A 22,612-nucleotide genomic window follows, 5' to 3' on the forward strand; every position below is an offset into this window, starting at 1 on the left:
GTTACTTCAAATGAGACTGATTTGTGGCCAGATCACATTAGGGAAGACCTTACAGTGGTCCCCCATATTGGTAAGTACCAGATCCAGGATGTTGTGGGTGAAAACCAGCTGCTCCAGGACATTGGAGTTAACAAAGTCGAGGAACCTTTGGGCAAGTGAGTTTGAGCATGAATAATTTACCCAGTCAATGGATGCGTAATTAAAGTTGTCCAAAACCATGTTGTTTGAATGTATCTTGATAGACTCAAGTAGATCTAAATAGGCAGAGTGGGTGTCCTGATTCATGGATTCATATATGCAGTTCTAATTATAATTTATATTCAGCTTTATAAAATTACCAAGTAACATGCTGAAAGTAGCAATCTCTGTGATACCCCCACTTGTAAAAATGTTTCTTATCCAAAAAAGACCTGCTGCCTGACACAACTATCTACTTGTTTCATGGGGAAGACATGATCAAAGTAAAAAATGAACAGCAAACAAGAAACAAGCTCAAGATAAATTGCTTAAAGGATTCCTGCACAAGTTATTGACCACACATGATAGATTGGCATTCTGTTTAGTTTACGGGTAAGCCTGCAAAGATGACTGCAAGTCTCCAATAAATGTAATGAGCTTCTGAAAATACTGTAATCCTGTCCTTTTATTACAAATACTGTCATATGCATTTCAATACTCAAAGCTTATACATTATCTAGTTATGTAAATATTCTCTGCATGGCAACAACGAAAAGGCTTTCAGTACTGGTAATTCATTAACAGTATGCTTATTAAAGCTTACTTGCATCTTACAATCTCCGACAAGCTTACCTGATGCTCATTAAATCATTACTACTTAAACAGAGCAACAGAGCACTGTGACAGCATGCATTTCCTGAATAATAAGAAGCATAAATCAACAGTATAAAAATCTGACAGAAAACCAGGACATTCTGAAAAATGAAGGAAAGGTGAAAAACCACAGTCGTACTTATGGTCTACCTTGGATGGGGGAATACTCTGCACACTTACACTTCATAACTGCTCCTTGCCTTCCTTGGACACATCCAGAGCCACTACAATGGGGAGTGGGGTGCAACAAGTAGGTCACAGTTTGAAATGTCTCTGGCTGACAGTCATGGCACTGACACTCATACCTCTCAACTTCAGAGCAAGAAATCTGGACAAAGCCATACATAGAACTAGAAGTTGGACACAGGCCCAAAAATAAGGACAATTTTTAAATATTGTTCTTATTAACTTTGATAATAGAACAGTAGTAGGTCTTGCATTAGTACGAATTTTCTGAAGGGTATGAAATCTGAAACTCAGATGTCTGCCATTATTTTCTAACTTCAATCTTTAATGACTTGCCACCAATTTGCCAGAAAACCACAATTTTATGAAAAACAGACCAAAAATGTGATGCAAAAATATAAAGTTGCCACACAATACAGCTGGGAACCTGTCAAAAAAGGGACACCTTTTTAATATTAACACTGTTAACTTGAGCAGCTAACAAAATGAGAGCATCTGCATGCATTTCTGAAATAAAAGTAATCTGTAACTCTGATCATTACAGTTATATATAATTGTAAACCCTTCACGTTTTCTTCCAAAATTGCCATTTTGAGGAGGGATTATTAATGAAGAGCAACATTTTGAGCCAAAATTGGGGACAATTGAGTGGTTTGGATATTCCTAATTCTACAAAGCGATTTGCACGTACCTCTCAACCTCTTAATGTAGGAAATCTGGACAAGGCCAAATATATTGGGGGAACATGCAAACACTACTAAAAATTGCTCTTGTATAAACTTAAAACAGTTGATAGAATAACAGGTCTTGCATTAGCATGCATTTTTCTGAAGGTTATGATGTCTGAAACTCAATGTCTGTCATTTAGTGACTTCATTCCTAAATGATTTGCTAGAAAACCACAAATTTTATGAGGAACAAACCAAAAATAAGAAGCAAATATCTATTTATTCTGCAAAAATATGGACAACTGAGAGGTAAAGTTCAACCGGGGCTGTCTGAGTTTGATACCCTTCCCCCCCTCACAAAATCATGGTCAAATGGAGCCTCCCCCCTGCAGCCATTCCAATGTCCCATTCCTTTGTTATTTTGCCCCATTTGCCATAAACACTGTAATGTGCATACTGCTTTACTTCTGCAATGATTTAGATTTCATTTGAAAGTTCTATTTTGCATTTTACAGCACAAACACTAATAGACATCTGCTAAACAAAGCAATGCATTCTCACAATGAAAATAGACTTAGCATTAAAACTTCTCTGCCCTTGAACCTCGCATGTATTGAAACAGCATTGAAGCCCACATTCAAAGAAAATACATTTTGCCAGTGGCAGATAAAGATTAACTCTGGGCTGTTTTCAAAATCATAGGCCCCTTGAACATGAAATATACACATGCTCTTTGATACACCTTCCTGACTGTATTACATTATATTCCTTGTACAATACAGTACAGTTGTTAGAGGGCATTTTAAATTTATTGTTTTGAACATTTTTCCAGTAAACAATGAAACAAAATGCATGCACCAATGACAAAACTGCCCAATTCAGAACATTTCCATCATAAAACGTCTACTCAAACTTCTATAGTCCACCAGTATCAGTAAATATGCATAATCTCTGAAGTAGTAAAATCCACATTAAAGAAATCTGTAACTAATAAAGAGGTTGCTGCTAGGAAACAACATTATATGTCATTGTTTCATCTACAAATAAAGTGCTTGTTGCCCTTGAAGAATAAATTGCCTATGTTGCATGCATTAAAAAAATGATAAGCTAGTAATACCGCAATAGGAAATGGATAGCAAACTGATAACAGGTTCATAGTTACTAGGTAGCTTTGCCAAAAAGGACCGCAGCATCCACCCCCTTTACAACACAGTACAGTATCAGCAATGCATCTACCTACTGTGGGAGTAGAACCCACAGCCTTCTGCATCAAAAGCATGTACACTACCTGTTGTGCTATTAACAATGCAAGCAGACTTAGCATAAACAGCACCAAACTTTTGTTCCCCTGCAGCTCTCAGCTCTTTGTAAAATCTACTCGACACTCAGCTGTATCTCTGAACTTTGCAGCACAAGAAATCTGGAAAATGCCAAAATGTATTGGAGGGGGGACAAAAGGCCAAAAACCAGGAACACATTTTAAACATTGCTTGTATAATGTTGGAAAGTTGTTAGAATAAAATGCTGTGTTACCACCATACATTGCACTGCCATGTCTTGAACCCAGGGGACCCTGTTCAAAACAGTCAGAAAAACATACCACTATGCCAAATCAGCTGAAACAGAGGAAGACAAACTTAAATGACTACTATTTAGTGAATTCAGTTCTCACCATAGCTCTCAACCTTAGCACAAAATACCTGGACAAGGCCAATAATGAGGAAATACAGTCCCAAAAATATGGGCAAATTTCAACCATCCATGTTATAAACTTAGACAATTGCTAGCATAAAAGGTGTTGTTTTACCATGTACTTTCTGAAGAATATGAAGTCTAAAATTCAAATGCCTGTTATTTTTAAATATTTGTTAACCAGGAAACTAGTCTGACTTGGAACAAAACAAAGCCAATTTTCAGCAGAGCAGGGAGAAACACTCCAGATACATCTGTGTAAGGGATGGGAGGACATGCAGACTCCACACAGAAGGCACCCCAGCCAAGAATCAAACCAGAGAAGCTGTAGCTGTCAGGCAACAATGCTACCAGTGCACCACTGCACTACAAACCTTTGTAAGGAAATATGAAGATACAGAAACCACAGATTTTATGAGGAACAGAACAAATATGAGGCAACAATCTGCAATTGTTTACAAATAGTGGTGGGTAGGGAATTCAGGTCCTTGCCACCTGCATCCAAGGTACAGGGTTCAAGCCTGAGTGTTTCTACCCACCACTATGTGTTAACAAGGGCATTTCACACACACACACACACACACACACACACACACACACACACACACACACACACACACACACACACACACACACACTCCATTACCTGTAAATGGGTCTGGAAGCAGTAAACCAGGTCTAACTCCATTGTCTTGAAGCAGCAAACCCATGCTTGACTTAATGCTTCCCTGCAAGAGCTTAGAACTCAACTTACCTCACTCCTCATTGGTCCTGCACTTGAATCCCTGCTCACCTGTCTGTGGATCAAGCAGTCCGGAGTTCTGTGTGGTTGTCTACTGCACAGATTCTTGGGCATCTGCGGGGCAGAAAATACCTTCTCTGCATCTGGACTGCTGACTCAGGCAGTCAGAGTTTGCACAGATTGCGGGGCAGTCTGAGTGTGTCTGCGCATGCATGGCAGTTCTGCTACTTGTTAAAAAAAAAAAAATTTTTAAAGCTTATGTTTCACGTTATTTATTTCTAGGTAGGAGGGCTGCAGTCCGATAGCATGAGCCGCCCCTGCCTGGGATCTCTACTGTTTGGAATCTATTTCTCTGAAGTACAAGCAAAAACTAAGGTCTGTGGCTGACAAAGTTTGCTGATGACTGCAAACTGGGAGAGGTCACAGAATCTCCAAATCATGTCAACATCCTACAAGAGGGTCTTACACAAACAAAGGATTGGTGCCAAAGTCATGGCCTTAAACTCAATGCAAAAAAAATGTATTATCATCTCTTTCGGTAAGAGTGATGTTCCTGCTAACTACCACATCAATAGCAACATCGTAAGTACGCACTGAGTGGTGAGAGACCTGGGCACAAAGGTTAACAGCAACCTTACCTTTAACCACCATGTCTGTACAGTGATAAGAAGGGCATTTTGTAGTGCTCATCTCATAAGTAAGGGCATTTCCTCTAGAAAAAAAAGATGCTGTAACCTCCCTGTACTCTCCTATCATCAGGCCAGTAATTGAGTACAATGCCTCTTTTGGTATAATACTTTCCAAATACCTGCAGGCATTGGAGACACCACAAAGGTTCCTCCCAAGGAAAATTCAAGGTATTCAGCATCTGTCCTATGTGGAAAATCTGAAATCACTGTCACTTTATTCTGTTTCATACAGACTACTTAGAGGCGATTTCTGCCTTGCATGCAAGGCTATCTCTGACCCTTTCACAAAAATGCTGCACATCCATAGGTCAAATGGTAGACAGGTTACTCACTCTAAAAACCTTAAACTAGTAAGTGACATTTATAGAACCTGCTTGAAGGACAGATTTGTCTCCCAGAGGTTACCACACCTTTGGAACAGACTACCACTTCATATCAAAAAGAACATCTCATTGGCCCTCTTCAAACACAATCTGGACGATTGGATGGGTAACTGTAAATTCACCTGGGGGGGTTGGGTTCCACCTGTGTCTCTCTTGGACAGGGGCAATTGGTGCTTATCATGGAAATAAGGGTAGAGCTTGACTAGGCTTATAAGGGCCCTAGGGCCATTAGCCTAGTAACTTCCTATGATCCTATGATATATAGATATAGATATAGATATTGATATAGATAACGCTGTGCACCCATGTGTATATATATGTATATATATATATATATATATATATATATATATATATAGCTATATCAGTGCCATAGTAGAAAGGACAATTCGGCCAAAACAAAAGCATGTCATTCCTGGAGAGCACTTAGAAACCATATTAGCAATCGTGGAGTTCCTAGCTCACAAAGTTAGCTTAAGAAGATGTAAGGAAATCATCATTAGCATTACACCTCATGCATTAGGTAGTTGCCCAGAAGACTTATGCTTCAAAGCTCAGTGTGACTTATAATGATTGTTACACGATAGGGTAAAACTCTAGATGTGGTTGTATCCCTTTTTGTAGCTACAGTGGTCTGTGCGTAAAACACACGTATAAATAATCCTCTCTTCAGAAGCAACTTTTTACAGGCTGATTCCAGCAGAATAATTTATGGGCCTGAACTGCATTCCTTCAGTTGGTATAGTTCATCTGAGTGCATTCATTCTACTCCCCTGCTAAAATTTTGCGCAGTATACAAAATGCAGCAAGAACACAGGTACATAAGTTATAAATAATAAAACAAACTTCCATTCCAAAGTAGGAAAAAACATGCCAGCAACAGAGTTCCCTGTGGTGCATACAAACCTGGTTCCATAATAATATGGCAACCAGCTCCACAGAGTGACACAGCTGAGGTTTCACTAACAGGACATCTGACAACATTAAATATTCTGCTTACAATACCATGATAATAACCCTAACCCTTCTGTTACATGCACTGAATGGAAAATCTATAAATTGCTATATGGAACAACAGCACAGGAGACTGACAATTGACAATGTCAGACATGGCTGCTCCTGTTGCACTGTGGTGTTCTGTCAAGTCACTCAAAGATTCAGTCATTGTATTTAATTCAAAGACATTTTCATTCCTTTGCACATGGCATGTAGTTACAACAATCCGCATCTGTGAATTATGCTTCTTATTGGAATTAAAGAAGAAACTGTGAAATTAAGTAACACTGAATGTTAAAAATAATTTTCTTTTAATGTTATTTTTTACATCCCTCTTTGTAGTAAGCTGCACCCCCACCCTCATTATACATACATACACACACATACACACACACACACACACACACACACACACACACACACACACACACACACACACACACACACACACACACACACACACACACCACATATATATATATATATATATATATATATATATATATATATATATATACTGACTAACCCAGCCACTGGGGATGCACAAGCCAGTGCATTTCTTTGTGCCGGTCCCAAGCCCGGATAGATGGGGAGGGGTGCATCAGGAAGGACATCCGGCATAAAACCTCTGCCAAATGACTTATGTGGAGAACATTTCATATTTCCATACTGGATCGGTCGAGGCCCGGGTTAACAACGACCGCCACCAGTACTGTTAGTCAACAGGGTGCTGGCAGAAATTGGGCTACTGTTGGCCGAAGGAGAAGAGGAGGGGGACGGCATGCCCGAAGGCAGGAAGAGAGGAGGAAAGTTAGGAGTGTAGTAGTGAGGGTAGGAACTTTGAATGTTGGCAGTATGACTGGTATAGGGAGAGAGCTAGCTGATATGATGGAGAGAAGGAAGGTTGATATATTGTGCATGCAAGAGACCAGATGGACGGAAAGTAACGCCAAGTGTATAGGAGGCAGGTTCAAATTGTTCTATCATGGTGTGGATGACAGGAGAAATGGGGTTGGGGTTATCCTAAAGGAACAGTATGCCAAGAGTGTTTTGGAGGTGAAGAGAGTGTCTGATAGAGTGATGTTTATGAAGCTTGAAATTGATGGTGTAATGATGAATGTTGTTAGTGCATATGCTCCACAAGTTGGGTGTGCGATGGATGAGAAAGAAAAATTTTGGAGTGAGTTGGATGAAGTGGTGGTGAGTGTACCCAAGGGTGAGAGACTAGTGATTGGAGTGGACTTCAATGGGCATGTCAGTGAAGTAAACAGTGGGGATGAGGAATTGATGGGTAGGTATGGTGTTAAGGAGAGGAATGCAGAAGGTCAGATGATTGTGGATTTTGCAAAAAGGATGGGCATGGCTGTGGTGAATACGTGTTTTAAGAAGAGGGAGGATCATAGGGTGATGTACAAGAGTGGAGGAAGATGCACACAAGTGGATTATATCCTATGTAAGAGGGCCAGTCTGAAGGAGATTGGAGACTGTATAGTGGTGACAGGGGAAAGTGTAGTTAAGCAGCATAGAATGGTGATCTGTAGGATGACGTTGGTGATCAGGAAGAGGAGGAGGAGTGTGAAAGCAGTGCCAAGGATTAAATGGTGGAAGTTAAAAAAGGGTAGTTGTGAGGTGGAGTTCAGGGAAGAGTTAAGACAGGCACTGGGAGGCAGTGAAGAGTTACTGAATAGCTGGGTAACTACAGCAGAGCTAGTAAGGGAGACTGCTAGAAAGGTGCTTGGTGTGACATCTGGACAGAGGACGGAGTACAAGGAGACCTCGTGGTGGAATGAGGAAGTACAGGAGAGTATACAGAGGAAGAGGCTGGCGAAGAAAAAGTGGGATTGTCAAAGAGATGAAGAAAGTAGACATAAGTATAAGGAGATGAGGCGCATGGCAAAGAGAGAGGTGGTGAAGGCTAAGGATAAGGCATATGGAGAGCTGTATGAGAGACTAGACACTAAAGAGGGAGAAAGGGACCTGTACCAATTGGCTAGACAGAGGGACAGAGCTGGGAATGATGTGCAGCAGGTAAGGGTGATAAAGGATAGTGAGGGAAACATACTCACAAGTGAGGAGAGTGTGTTGAGTAGATGGAAGGAGTACTTTGAAGGGCTGATGAATGAAGAGAACGAGAGAGAGAGAAGGTTGGATGATGCGGGGATAGTGAATCAGGAAGTGAAACAGATTAGCAAGGAGGAAGTAAGGACAGCTATGAAGAGGATGAAAAATGGAAAGGCTGTTGGCCCAGATGACATACCAGTGGAAGCATGGAGATGCTTAGGAGAAATGGCAGTGGACTTTTTAACCAGATTGTTTAATGAAATTTTGGAAAGTCAGAGGATGCCTGAGGAGTGGAGAAAAAGTGTTTTGGTACCTATCTTTAAGAATAAGGGTGATGTGCAGAGCTGCAGTAACTACAGAGGGATAAAACTGATCAATCACAACTTGAAGTTATGGGAAAGAGTAGTGGAAGCTAGGTTAAGAAAGGAGGTGATGATTAGTGATCAGCAGTATGGTTTCATGCCAGGAAAGAGCATTACAGATGCAATATTTGCTCTGAGAGTGTTGTTGGAGAAATACAGAGAAGGTCATAAGGAGTTGCATTGTGTCTTTGTGGACTTAGAGAAAGCACTTGACAGGGTGCCTAGAGAGGAGTTGTGGTATTGTATGAGGAAGTCGGGAGTGGCAGAGAAGTATGTAAGAGTGGTACAGGATATGTACGAGGGTAGTGTGACACTGGTGAGGACTGCGGTGGGAGTGACAGATACGTTTAAGGTGGAGGTGGGATTACATCAAGGATCAGCTCTGAGCCCTTTCTTATTTGCAGTGGTGATGGAGAGGTTGACAGATGAGATCAGACAGGAGGCCCTGTGGACTGTGATGTTTGCAGATGACATTGTGATATGTAGTGAGAGTAGGGACCAGGTTGAGGAGGCCCTGGAGAGGTGGAGATATGCTTTAGAGAGGAGAGGTATGAAGGTCAGCAGGGCTAAAAATGAATATATGTGTGTAAATCAGAGGGAGGGTAGAGGAATGGTGAGGATGCAGGGAGTAGAGTTGGTAAAGGTGGATGAGTTTAAGTACTTGGGATCAACTGTTCAGAGTAATGGTGAGTGTGGAAGAGAGGTGAAGAAAAGGTCTACAAGAGGGTAGTGAGATCCGCTATGTTATATGGGTTGGAGATAGTGGCATTGAAAAAAAGGCAGGAGTCAGAGCTGGAAGTGGCAGTTAAAGATGTTAAGGTTTGCACTGGGTGTGACGAGGGTGGACAGGATTAGGAATCAGTATATTAGACGGTCAGCTCAGGTTGGACAGTTTGGAGACAAAGCAAGAGAGGCGAGATTGCGTTGGTTTGGACATGTGCTGAGGAGGGATGCTGGGTATATTGGGAAAAGGATGTTTAGGATGGAGCTGCCAGGTAAGAGGAAAAGAGGAAGGCCTAAGATAAGGTTTATGGATGTGGTAAGAGAGGACATGCAGGCAGTTGGTGTGAAAGAGCATGATGCAGAAGACAGGAAGAAATGGCAACAGATGATCTGCTGTGGCGACCCCTAACGGGAACAGCTGAAAGAAGATGTATATATATATATATATATATATATATATATATATATATATATATATATATATATACATACTGACTAAGAGTATCATGCCTAACTGAAAAAAGAGTACTATGATCTAGGGCTTTGCATACGCAAATCTACTTTTTGCTGTATCAGCGTTTGTTATTCTGTGACTCAGGTGGTTTGCAGAATGTACAACTCGTAGCTATGACTTATAGTGATGACAGGCAGTGTACTAGAAATAGTGTACAGGTCACATTTATCTAGCAGTGCATTTTTTGTCAAGAGCCCTACCTGACTATTTGCTCTAATTCTTGTTGGATGTTTCTATGTAGCACCACTGGTGACTTTCATCCACCTGGTGGCAATGTACATTTGTCATAGTCTTTTAACAAAGAAGTCACTTCTTAAACCTTTTATAAACAGATGCACCACGATCTATGAAACGCTATTTGACAGGCCTCTACCCCACATAAAAAGGGTTTATGGTGAGGAACAAACCATGAGTTCAAAATTATTTTTTAATCAAGGGACCTTGCACAACTTCAGAAAGAAAGTCATCCTCTTCATCTATTTCACAATATTTATAGCAAATTTTTTTTAGTTCGCTTAAGTGATTAAAATCTTATTTACATTTTTGTTTCCACGGTACGGGCACAATAAACTCTAAAAATGTATAATAAATTGATTAGTCATCTTTGAACCAGACAGTCAATGAAAACATGGAAGCCATAAGTTCCAAAGACAGACTGGATGCCACAGCATTTACCACAGCTGTGGAGGTTGGTTTAGAGATAATTCTTACTAGACATTAAAAGATACATTGCATCATCATCATCTTCTTTCGGCTATTCCCGTTAGGGGTCGCCACAGCGGATCATCTGTTTCCATTTCTTCCTGTTCTCTGCATCTTGCTCTGTCACACCAACCACCTGTATGTCCTCTCTCACCACATCCATAAACCTTATCTTAGGCCTTCCTCTTTTCCTGTTACCTGGTAGCTTCATCCTTAGCATCTTTTTCCCAATATACTCAGCATCCCTCCTCAGCACGTCCAAACCAATGTAATCATGCCAATCTGGCTTTGTCTCCAAACCTGCCAACCTGGGCTGACCCTCTAATATACTTATTCCTAATCCTGTCCACCATCGTCACACCCAGTGCAAATCTTGACATCTTTAACTCAGCCACATCCAGCTCAAACTCCTGTCTTTTTTTCAGTGCCACTATCTCCAACCCATATAACATAGCTGGTCTCACTACCCTCTTGTAGACCTTTTCACTCTTACTGGTACCCGTCTGTCACAAATCACTCCTGACACTCTTCTCCTCCCACTCCATCCTGCCTGTACTCTCTTCTTCACCTCTCGTCCACACTCACCATTACTCTGAACTATTGATCCCAAGTATTTAAACTCATCCACCTTTGCCACCTCTACTCCTTGCATCCTCACCATTCCTCTATCCTCCCTCACATTCACACACATATATTCTGTCTTAGTCCTAATGACCTTCATTCCTCTACTTTCTAGAGTATATCTCTATCTCTCCAGGGTCTCCTCCACCTGTTCCCTACTCTCATTACACATTACAATGTATAATGCATACAGTTAAAAATTCACAGCTAAGATGGGCACGGGTGATGTAGATGTCAATATATTGCTTTACACCAAAACAGATTCCATATTGTCTCTGCAGCACAAATATAAGGTGATAAAGGGTCATTTCAATGATTTACTGGAAAAATTATCTCTAGTTACACTCAAACAGGGTGAGCAAGAAATATCAGGCAAAGACAAAGAATTTATGTTTGAAAAGGAATGCCAGTAAAAGAAAAACAAAACAAGGTTTTGACAGTATATGATGGACAGGATGGTGGACTTTTCTATTTTTCTAGCAAATTGTAAATGACTGTAAGGAATTCATGAGGACCCTTTATCGGTTCCAGAATATGCAGCTGGGAAACCTTAAAATATTTTGGTACAGTTCGGCTGTTGTTACGCAGTAGAGCAGGAAGTGTCACAACTTTAACAAGCAAAGTTTGCAAAAGTGGAGGGGGAAATTGTGATTCATAATGACTTTTCCACTCAGATGACTAAACGACAAGTATAATTTTAACAAGTAGAATATAAATGTCATTTAATTAATTTAAAATTTAAGTTAATGCATCCAGTACTTCTAAAGATTTTCTACCCAACTGGGATGAGACTGTTGGTGGATGCATTTGAGGCAGCAACAAGTTCTGTTAGTTTTGAGTTTGAAGTCGTAATTGTTGATCTTGTACAAGTGTCAAAGAGATCTGCGATGTATTTGAAATATAATGGTGGACGAATGGCTGTGCACATAAAGCAGTGGTCAGACTTTCAAAACAGCCTTTTGATACTGAATATAAATAAGGCTTCATCGAGCCTTTTGGATATTATTCAAGCAATGCTGACTCAGCCATTTCCATTTAAACACTAAAATCCTATAATGTTTTATGTATCTACTAAACTGCTGGGGTTATGGTTTGGTAGTATTAAGTGAATTGCGTTTACTCCCATGATCCTCTCTTGAAGAAGGCTGTGAGTGCAACAAGAAAGCATGAAAAATGAATCTTCTTGTGATGAGATATTTCAGCTGATCCAAAATATATGCCCACTGAGGTATTTCCTTTTTTTTTCTTTCTTTCTTTTTTTTTAAGTTTCCAGCTGTCCTGGTGCTTATTCGCGGCTTCAGACAACTGTCCTATAGCTTTACCATATGTGAAGTACCTTGGTTATCGGTACTAGAAAGTATTGTTATCATAGCATGTTCTAGCTATGCCCTTCATTGTGCTATTAACTTATTTGTGATTGGTGCGAAAGGCAGAACATTTAATCTGTAGTATAGTGGATTTTATGATATTGTGTAGCTTACAGCTAGAGAGTCTGCAGTGGTGTGGTGCTGAATTACGTATCGGTCTTGCGAGTTAATTTTGGTGTAGTGCCGTTATTATTCTATCCTTTGGCAAAAGAAAATGTGTATGGTTACCATACAGTATCAAGAAGACCTCTTTGATAGTAAATGTTAAGGTAAGGATAACATAACAAGTCTGAAATTTCAGAACTGACTAAGCCCCCATTGTCAGCAGACATCTTGACAAATGTCACTGTATATTTGAATTAATTGGGTCTACTTCTTGGGGTCTTATCCTGCATAATGAATACCATGGGGAAATCTTGCTCGTACAGTTGAAAGTAAGTAATGCTGGGGCAATGTCAGAATTTCACATCTGCGGGTAAAACCATTTAATAACAGAACAATGAGTGATTTAAAAAAAAAAAACAGTAAGATTCCTGCAATATCACTAAAGAATGTATTGTTTGCGTCTCCAGTCGCAGTTCAAAGAAACATTAATTGGTAAATGATCAAAATATAGAACTCATCTTTAATATGTGAGTGAATGTTCTAGTCTGCTCTTAATGTTTCACAAAGAGAGGCGAGATAGTGTGTATGTAACATGTAACAGCTGAAATGACTGAAATCTGATTTTAACAAACAACCATAGTGAGAAAACTTTTTTTATGGTAAGTATCCCGTCGACCAGCATTTCTCGAAGAAACACATAGGACTATCTCCAACCCAGCAAAATGGGGGGTACACCCCCCCACACCCCAACTAAATATACCTACTCCAAGATTGCACTACAGTGGGGAAAAAGGAAAATTTCCCCATGTTGGCCAACTGCGGAAAGCCAAAACAGAGCACAGTGTAGGAGAGCTGAAATTAACTTGAGTCACTATTGGCATTGGTTAGTATTTATGGTAGGTGTTATGGGCTTTGATGAATACTCTGAATCCAGACTAGATAAGGAAAATTCACCAAGGGTAAACAGGGGGACTAAACACAGCAATATGACATATAAGAAGATAAGCTTAAGTGTTGTGATCCCTATTAAGAAACAGCTGCCTAGTTATGGATAACAGAGAATTGATTATGGAGTTTGGACAGGAGTGCTGGAAATAAAATTTAGGAGGTGGATTTCAAAGTATGAATCGTTACGTTTCATGGCCATAAAAACTGAAGGATGAACACGTATATTATAAGTAAGAAAGCTGAGGAATGCTTGACAAGACAAAACACGTACCACCACAGAAAAAAGGATGCTTGACAAGACCTACCTTATTATGAGGAATTTGTGTCAGAAAGTACTATGCCGTGCAATCACCAGGCTTTTACTAGGTAAATTAGTCATTAATCATGTTTACAAGTTTAGCAAAAGTGAAACTGTCACAGGCTTCTGGATATATAAGGTTTTTTATTATTATTTTACATTTTGAAAATTAATTATTTGAATGTTAAAAGTAAATTTATGGAGTGGATGTTGAAACAAGGAGGCTTGCTAGCATGGAAATTATCACTCTATAATGGAATTTGAAGAAAAAATTAAAAAAAAATGAACAAGCACAGGAATCTTTCTAATTTTTTTTTGTTACTGAGGATCATTTGTTTGTGATGAATAAAAGCTTGCTGCTTTGGAACACTACCTGGGTTTCATGACTTATGGAAGTTTTTGTGACTGAGCTCATCAACCAAGTTTTAAGACTACTAGTTTTTCTGTTTTTTATTCTATAATGGAATTTGCATATATGGCGGCTGCAGTGGTGCAGCGGTTAGCGTTACCACCTCACAGCAAGAGGTTCTCCGGTTCGATCCTCGGCTGGGGTGCCTTCTGTGTGGAGTCTGCATGTCCTCCCTGTGGTCGAGTGGGTTTCCTCTGGGTGTTCCGGTTTCCTCACACATTCCAAAGACATGCTGTAGGTGGATTGGACACTCTAAATTGGCCCTAGGCATGAGTGTGTGCATGTGTGTGCCTTCTGTGGAAGGTTGGGCACTGGGCTGGCAACTCAACACTGTAAAACTCCTCTGCCAATCATGAGCAGACAGGTGATCCACTGTGGCGACCCCTAACCAGGAAAGCCAGAAGAAGAAGAATGGAATTTGCATACATGTGGCCTGTAAAATACTTAATCAGCCACATATGCTGAACAGAAGGCTTCATGACTTTTCAGTGATGTGTTATCTATACAATGCTAATTTATATGTGGTACACATAAGTATAATGGCAGGTTGTCATGAGACAGCATATATTAAATTCATGGTCAATACTTAGGAGGGAATGAGGATAAATGAATGTAACAATAGAAATATTTAATTTCTTGCAAGATAATTTTATGGAATAGACATATGTGTCACATGTCTATAAATAATTTTGTGACTGGTTTAGGGAGAGTAAATGTATATACACTAGAGTGCAGCAATGAAATACGTTTGTCCCTGTAATTTCATCAATAGTTCCATTTAAGCAACAATTGAAAACTATTGATATGCCAGATGAGAATATACTAAGGGTAATCATATGAAAGGATGCTTTAAAAATGAAAGACTTTGCATGTTTTGTTTTCTTGTGTTTAAGTGCATGGTAGACTGAATGCTCTGTCAGTACACGCAAGCTAGAAGGGGAGTGTGCCAATAAATGAAAAGGATTCAGCTATGTCATCACTGAGAGTTCACATCATTTGTACAGCTGGATTCCATGCGTGCGCACGTGTGTGTGTGTGTGTGTGTGTGTGTGTGTGTGTGTGTGTGTGTGTGTGTGTGTGTGTGTGTTTATATATATATATATATATATATATATATATATATATATATATATATATATATAGAGAGAGAGAGAGAGAGACTAAAATCATTATGTAAATAACATTTTGCAATGGTTTCCCTGTCTCTGAAAATACTCATTAATTGTTTTTTCTGCATGTCTTTAGACAGAAATGGACATTTTGTATTGGACAGTACTCTAGTGGCCTTCTTTACTTGACACAAAAAAATGACAATTGACAATAACACACATTACAAATGTGCCCCCATACACTGAACAAGCACAACATACAGCTGGCACCTGGTTCTAAAAGTCTTGCTCTCACAAGTGGCTTACTCTGGTGTAAGATTGCTTTTTACATGGACCTTACACCAAAGTAAGTCACTTACGCTGAGGTCAAGTCTTTTTGAGTCTGTTCACTTATAAATTCAGGTATTTAGCAACTAACACTTTCCATCCAATGCTCAGGTAAGGATACCTACACTTTCCTCTACAACAATATGCATATGTTGTTGTATATGTATAGTATCATAGGATCATAGGAGGTTACTAGGCTAATGACCCTAGGGCTCTTACAAGCCTAGCCAAGTTTTACCCTTATTTCCACAATCAACAATTATCACCCCTGTCCAAGAGGGACATAGGTGGAACCCCTGGGGTGAATTTATGGTTACCCATCCAATCATACAGAGGGGCTCATGAAGTGACATTCTGTTCCAAAGGTGTGGTAACCTTTGGGAGACAAATCTATCCCTCCAGTAGGTTCTATTAATGTCACATACCAGGTTAAGTGCATTAGAGTAAGTAACCCATATACTATTTGACTTGCAGATATGCAGCATTTCCAATAAAGCAGGGTAAAAGATTGCCTTATATATTAGTGATTTCAGATGATCCCCATAGGACAGATGCTGGAGACCTTGAATTTTTCTTGTGAGGAACCATTGTGGTCTCTTCAATTGCTGCACATGCTTGGAAAGGGACATACCAAAAGGAGCACTGTACTCATTTATTAGCCTGATGGGGAAGAGTACAGGGAGGTTATAACTCCCTTTTTCTAGAGGCAATGCCCCTACTTATGAGATGAGCAATACACGATGCCCTTCTTACCATTGTGGAGACATAGTGATCAAAGGAAAGGTTGCTGTCAACCTGTGTGCCCAGGTCTCTCACCACTGACTGCATACTTAGGGTGTTATTATTGATGTGGTAGTTTTCAGGAACATTGCTCTTACTGAAATGGATGCTGTTGTTGTGTCTTTCTTCTTATCCCGGTTAGGGGTCACCACAGCGGAACTCCGGTCAGCTAATGTTTGGTAGTGGATAATACATATTTTTTTGCATTGAGTTTAAGGCCATGACTTTGGCACCAGTCATTTGTTAGTGTAAGGCCCTTTTGTAGGATGTTGGCTTCATTTGCGAGATTCTATGACTGCTCCAGTTTGCAGTCATCAGAAAACTTTGTCAGCCACAGACATTTAGTTTTAGCTTGCACTTCAGAGAAATGGATTCCAAACAGTAGAGATCCCAGGACTGATCCCTGTGGAACATCACTGGTTACAAGTCTGCTGTTGAAGGTGAATTCCCCTATTTTGACTATATAGGTTCTATCAGTCACCCAGTTAGTGACCCATTTAATGATACATGAGTTGATACCTATCTGGGTGAGTTTGTCAATTATGCCTGAGTGGGGGATAATGTCAAAAGCCTTGGCTATGTCTAGGTAGGCTGTATGCACAGATTTCCCCTCATCAAGGGCCTTGGTGACTGTCTCAAAGAAGTCCACCAGGTTTAATAGGCATGATCTCCCTTTGACAAATCCAAACTGAGTAGTGTTAAGTGTTTGGAGATTACCAATATCTTTGTTGATAAGATCCATGATGACTCTCTCCATGGCCTTGCAGATAAGGCTAGTCAGGCTAATAGGTCTATAGTTCCCAGGGTCAATGAAAGCACCACCTTTGTGCATGGGGATAACAGAGGCCTTTTTCCATTCAGCTGGGACAAAGGCCTATGATTGAAAAGAGTACCCAATGGCATTGCTAATTCTTGTTTGAGTCCATGTAGTATGCAGCCTGTGATGTTATCAGGTCCCATGGATGCTGTGTTTTTGACCTTAAATAGGGCATTAATGACCTGCATTTCAGAGATGCAAGGTAGAGGACAGGTGGTAGGGAAGTCTTGGGTTATGTGTGATGGGGACAGAGAAGTGAGGTTTTCACAGAACCTGTTGGCTAACAGGTTAGCAATGTCCACAGGTTCAGTATATGTGGTATCATTAACTACCAGTTTAGCAGAAATCTGGGACATTCTTTTTAGGTTATGGATGTAACTAAAAAATGCCTTATGGTTGTCCTTAGATGAGAAAGCTCATTTGGATTTGTAGTTAGCTTTGCAGGGCTTCACAAGAAGTCTTATTTGCTAGTTTAAGCTAAGAAGAGAGTGTTTCCAATATAGGACTCACTCACTGTTACTCTTAGACAGCAATTTCTTCCACTTATTGTAAAGCCTGTTAATGGCAGTTGTCCACCAGACAGGTTTGCTCTTCCTAGAGAACTTTGTTTTGGTCCTATCAGGTATGGCTGAGTCAGTGCAGTTGTTCAGGTGTTTGTATAAAGCATTTGTGTAGAACTCAGCATAGTTGCCAGTTCCTTCTCAGGGGGGAGGTGCAGTGAAGCTATTTATACCATCCCATAAGAGGTTATAATCTGCTTTGGAGAAGTTTTTAAATTTTGTTGGTGCTCAGAGTGGGCAAGTGTGATAGTTACTTTGAATGAGACTGATTTGTGGTCAGATCTCACCAGAGAAGACCTCACAGTGAGGGTGCTATAGCAGTCCTCCATACAAGTAAGTACCAGCTCCAGAATGTTGGCGTCCCTTGTGGGGGTGTCAACCAGCTGGTTCAGGGCATTGGAGTTAATGAAGTAAGAAACCTTTGGGCAAGTGAGTTTGCACACGTGTAATTTACCCCGTCAATGGATGGGGTAGTTAAAGTCAACAAAACCATGGTGTTTGGATGTATCTTAATAGACTCAAGTAGATCCAAATAGGCAGTGTGGGTTTCCTGATTCATAGAGGAGGTCCTGTAGCAGGCAATGACTTAAATAGGTGTCCTTCCAACAGTTAATTGCACCTGAAGTATCTCCAGGGAATCATACTGTCTAACCAATCTGGAGGTGTATTTATCTTTAATGAATAATGATACACTTCCTCCTTTAATGTTCACACCTTCAGTTTGTAGTCTGAACGTGTCGAAAGAGTTAGCCTGATATGGCTGGGGTGGTCTCCACAGCTTTGAACCAGGTCTCTGTGACTGCACAAATGTCTCTGTCTTCCAAGGTAAGGACTGCTTCCAGTGAATGCATTCACTGCATTCTCTGCTTCCAGTGAATGCAGTGTCATGTTAAGACTCCTAGCATTAAGCAGCAAAACCTTGAGGTTTCTTTTAGATGGAGTTCTTACATCGGAAATGTCCTCGAAACACTGCCTAAAAAAGACACTATGGGGTGGCAAGAGCCTTGGCCATTATCCAAAATCCTGGGGTGACAGATGAACACCAGCTCTGGTAAAGCATCAAGGTCTGTCAGTCATGTCATCCTAGGATGACAAATACTGTATCCCCTTGGAATGACACCAGAAACTAAGCCAGTTATTGAACTCAATCATTTCTGTTTGTATTGAGGCATCATCCTAGGTGAAGGTAAAATGCTGCTTAAGGCAAGGGACATACCAGCCTGAGACACATAGACCAACTGCTCAATCATATCTATCTTCATATAGTCCAAAGAGGTATACAACAACAGATGGGGAAGCCTTTACCACTTACAAACTGATGCTTTCAACTTATAAACTGATTGCATGTATATGTATGTGTGTACATAAATGATATTGTGTGCTTCATCTTATGAACTTCTATTTCATTTTGCCTATAATTATACAAATTACTTCATTATTCTAGAGAATAAACACAAAGTGAGTGCTGCCATAGTCACTTGTCGAACAGAGGAGGAAACCCTGTGAAAAAAAGGAAGGATAAAAACCACTGACCTTCTGCATCAGGAAACAGTACAATAAAGAATTTGATGAAACTCTGCTGGAATGTACTATCTCACCTTTATCATATAAATGTTTTATGTTACTTTGACTTGATTTATACAAATGTAGAGTCAAGCACTTCAAGTGATAACATATTGGTATGCCTAAGAAGAACAGAAGAAATTCAATAGTAAATACATGGATGGTTTCATATTTGTTTTTAACAGAGAAAACAGAAAAATGAGATGTGCATGTGAAAGTGAACAGTTAACAGCAAAATATGTTACTTGTTTATTTGTTTCCTTGCAGTTTTTTGTCTTATTTTTTCAAACAGGTTTCATTGCCTTAACAACTGAATAAAATAAAGCAGTCAGGCGCCAAGATCTATTTTTCCTAAAAGTAGCAGTTGCATTATTATTCTGACATATGAACCTATATGATCCCTGCATTTTCCTGCCTCAGTGACTACATATAAGTAGTATACCACTCTACTACTACAGAGTGACATCTATACAATAGATGGGGAAGTGTTTACCACTTAAAAACTGATGCTTTCAACTTTTAAACTAATTGCATAAATAGCGCACAGCTAATATTGATGCTGTCTCCAATAACTTAAAGCAATACAGAAGACTGCTTCTTCACTATTGAATGCCGTCTAGCAGAACTCTCAGCTATAAATTGTTTTTGACCAAAGTTATGATAAATTATAGAATGGGCAAACTGTACATCACCATCCTGATTGGGGAATGAACATTCTCCAGCAGGATATTAATGTACAAGTAATTCTCACTGAAAAATAAGTCTGCTGCTTCACGGCAGAATATCAAGCCACTGTGGAGCTCAGACTGCTAAAAAGTTAACATCCGTTATTACTTTACACTCACTAAGCAGCGCTTTTGCTGTTTAGTGAGTGTAAAAACAAACAGAAAGAAGTGTATGTGTGTGTATGTATGTGTATGTGTGCATTTTATGTTTCTGTCTGTGTGTGTGAGTGAATGCATGTATGAAAGTGGAAGTGACTTTGTGTGCAAGAGAGAGATCTTGTGTGAGTAGATGCATATATGAAAGCAGAAATGACTGTGTGAGAGAGATCGCGAGAGACTGAGAACGATGTTGTGTGAGTGAATGGATGTATGAAAGCAGAAGTGACTGTGTGAGAGAGATCGCGAGAGACTGAGAACGATGTTGTGTGAGTGAATGGATGTATGAAAGCAGAAGTGACTGTGTGAGAGAGATCGCGAGAGACTGAGAACGATGTTGTGTGAGTGAATGGATGTATGAAAGCAGAAGTGACTGTGTGAGAGAGATCGCGAGAGACTGAGAACGATGTTGTGTGAGTGAATGGATGTATGAAAGCAGAAGTGACTGTGTGACAGAGATCGCGAGAGACTGAGAACGATGTTGTGTGAGTGAATGGATGTATGAAAGCAGAAGTGACTGTGTGAGAGAGATTGCGAGAGACTGAGAACGATGTTGTGTGAGTGAATGGATGTATGAAAGCAGAAGTGACTGTGTGAGAGAGATCGCGAGAGACTGAGAACGATGTTGTGTGAGTGAATGGATGTATGAAAGCAGAAGTGACTGTGTGAGAGAGAACGCGAGAGACTGAGAACGATGTTGTGTGAGTGAATGGATGTATGAAAGCAGAAATGACTGTGTGAGAGAGATCGCGAGAGACTGAGAACGATGTTGTGTGAGTGAATGGATGTATGAAAGCAGAAGTGACTGTGTGAGAGAGATCGCGAGAGACTGAGAACGATGTTGTGTGAGTGAATGGATGTATGAAAGCAGAAGTGACTGTGTGAGAGAGATCGCGAGAGACTGAGAACGATGTTGTGTGAGTGAATGGATGTATGAAAGCAGAAGTGACTGTGTGAGAGAGATCGCGAGAGACTGAGAACGATGTTGTGTGAGTGAATGGATGTATGAAAGCAGAAGTGACTGTGTGAGAGAGATCGAGAGACTGAGAACGATGTTGTGTGAGTGAATGGATGTATGAAAGCAGAAGTGACTGTGTGAGAGAGATCGCGAGACTGAGAACGATGTTGTGTGAGTGAATGGATGTATGAAAGCAGAAGTGACTGTGTGAGAGAGATCGCGAGAGACTGAGAACGATGTTGTGTGAGTGAATGGATGTATGAAAGCCGAAGTGACTGTGTGAGAGAGAGATCGCGAGAGACTGAGAATGATGTTGTGTGAGTGAATGGATGTATGAAAGCAGAAGTGACTGTGTGCGAGAGATCGAGAGACTGAGAACGATGTTGTGTGAGTGAATGGATGTATGAAAGCAGAAGTGACTGTGTGAGAGAGATCGCGAGAGACTGAGAACGATGTTGTGTGAGTGAATGGATGTATGAAAGCAGAAGTGACTGTGTGAGAGAGATCGCGAGAGACTGAGAACGATGTTGTGTGAGTGAATGGATGTATGAAAGCAGAAGTGACTGTGTGAGAGAGATCGCGAGAGACTGAGAACGATGTTGTGTGAGTGAATGGATGTATGAAAGCAGAAGTGACTGTGTGAGAGAGATCGCGAGAGACTAAGAACGATGTTGTGTGAGTGAATGGATGTATGAAAGCAGAAGTGACTGTGTGAGAGAGATCGCGAGAGACTGGGAACGATGTTGTGTGAGTGAATGGATGTATGAAAGCAGAAGTGACTGTGTGAGAGAGATCGCGAGAGACTGAGAACGATGTTGTGTGAGTGAATGGATGTATGAAAGCAGAAGTGACTGTGTGAGAGAGATCGCGAGAGACTGAGAACGATGTTGTGTGAGTGAATGGATGTATGAAAGCAGAAGTGACTGTGAGAGAGATCGCGAGAGACTGAGAACGATGTTGTGTGAGTGAATGGATGTATGAAAGCAGAAGTGACTGTGTGAGAGAGATCGCGAGAGACTCAGAACGATGTTGTGTGAGTGAATGGATGTATGAAAGCAGAAGTGACTGTGAGAGAGAGATCGCGAGAGACTCAGAACGATGTTGTGTGAGTGAATGGATGTATGAAAGCAGAAGTGACTGTGTGAGAGAGATCGCGAGAGACTGAGAACGATGTTGTGTGAGTGAATGGATGTATGAAAGCAGAAGTGACTGTGTGAGAGAGATCGCGAGAGACTGAGAACGATGTTGTGTGAGTGAATGGATGTATGAAAGCAGAAGTGACTGTGTGAGAGAGATCGCGAGACTGAGAACGATCTTGTG

The 22,612-nt window shown here is 40.4% G+C and overlaps 1 protein-coding gene across 1 annotated transcript in view; it reads left to right on the plus strand.

The window, feature by feature from the left end:
• Nucleotides 1-21,366, plus strand: part of SIRPB2 (signal regulatory protein beta 2) — a 105,595-nt gene extending 84,229 nt beyond the window's left edge. The window contains exon 5 of the mRNA XM_044090422.1: nucleotides 19,335-21,366. Within this exon, the coding sequence (XP_043946357.1) occupies nucleotides 19,335-19,396 (62 nt within the window). The 3' untranslated portion in view covers nucleotides 19,397-21,366. The remainder of the gene's footprint in view (nucleotides 1-19,334) is intronic.
• Nucleotides 21,367-22,612: the final 1,246 nt, after the last annotated feature.

Source organism: Protopterus annectens, chromosome 12.part0 (assembly GCF_019279795.1).
Source record: "Protopterus annectens isolate FY-2018-M chromosome 12.part0, PAN1.0, whole genome shotgun sequence".
Classification (NCBI taxonomy): Eukaryota; Metazoa; Chordata; order Ceratodontiformes; family Protopteridae; genus Protopterus; species Protopterus annectens.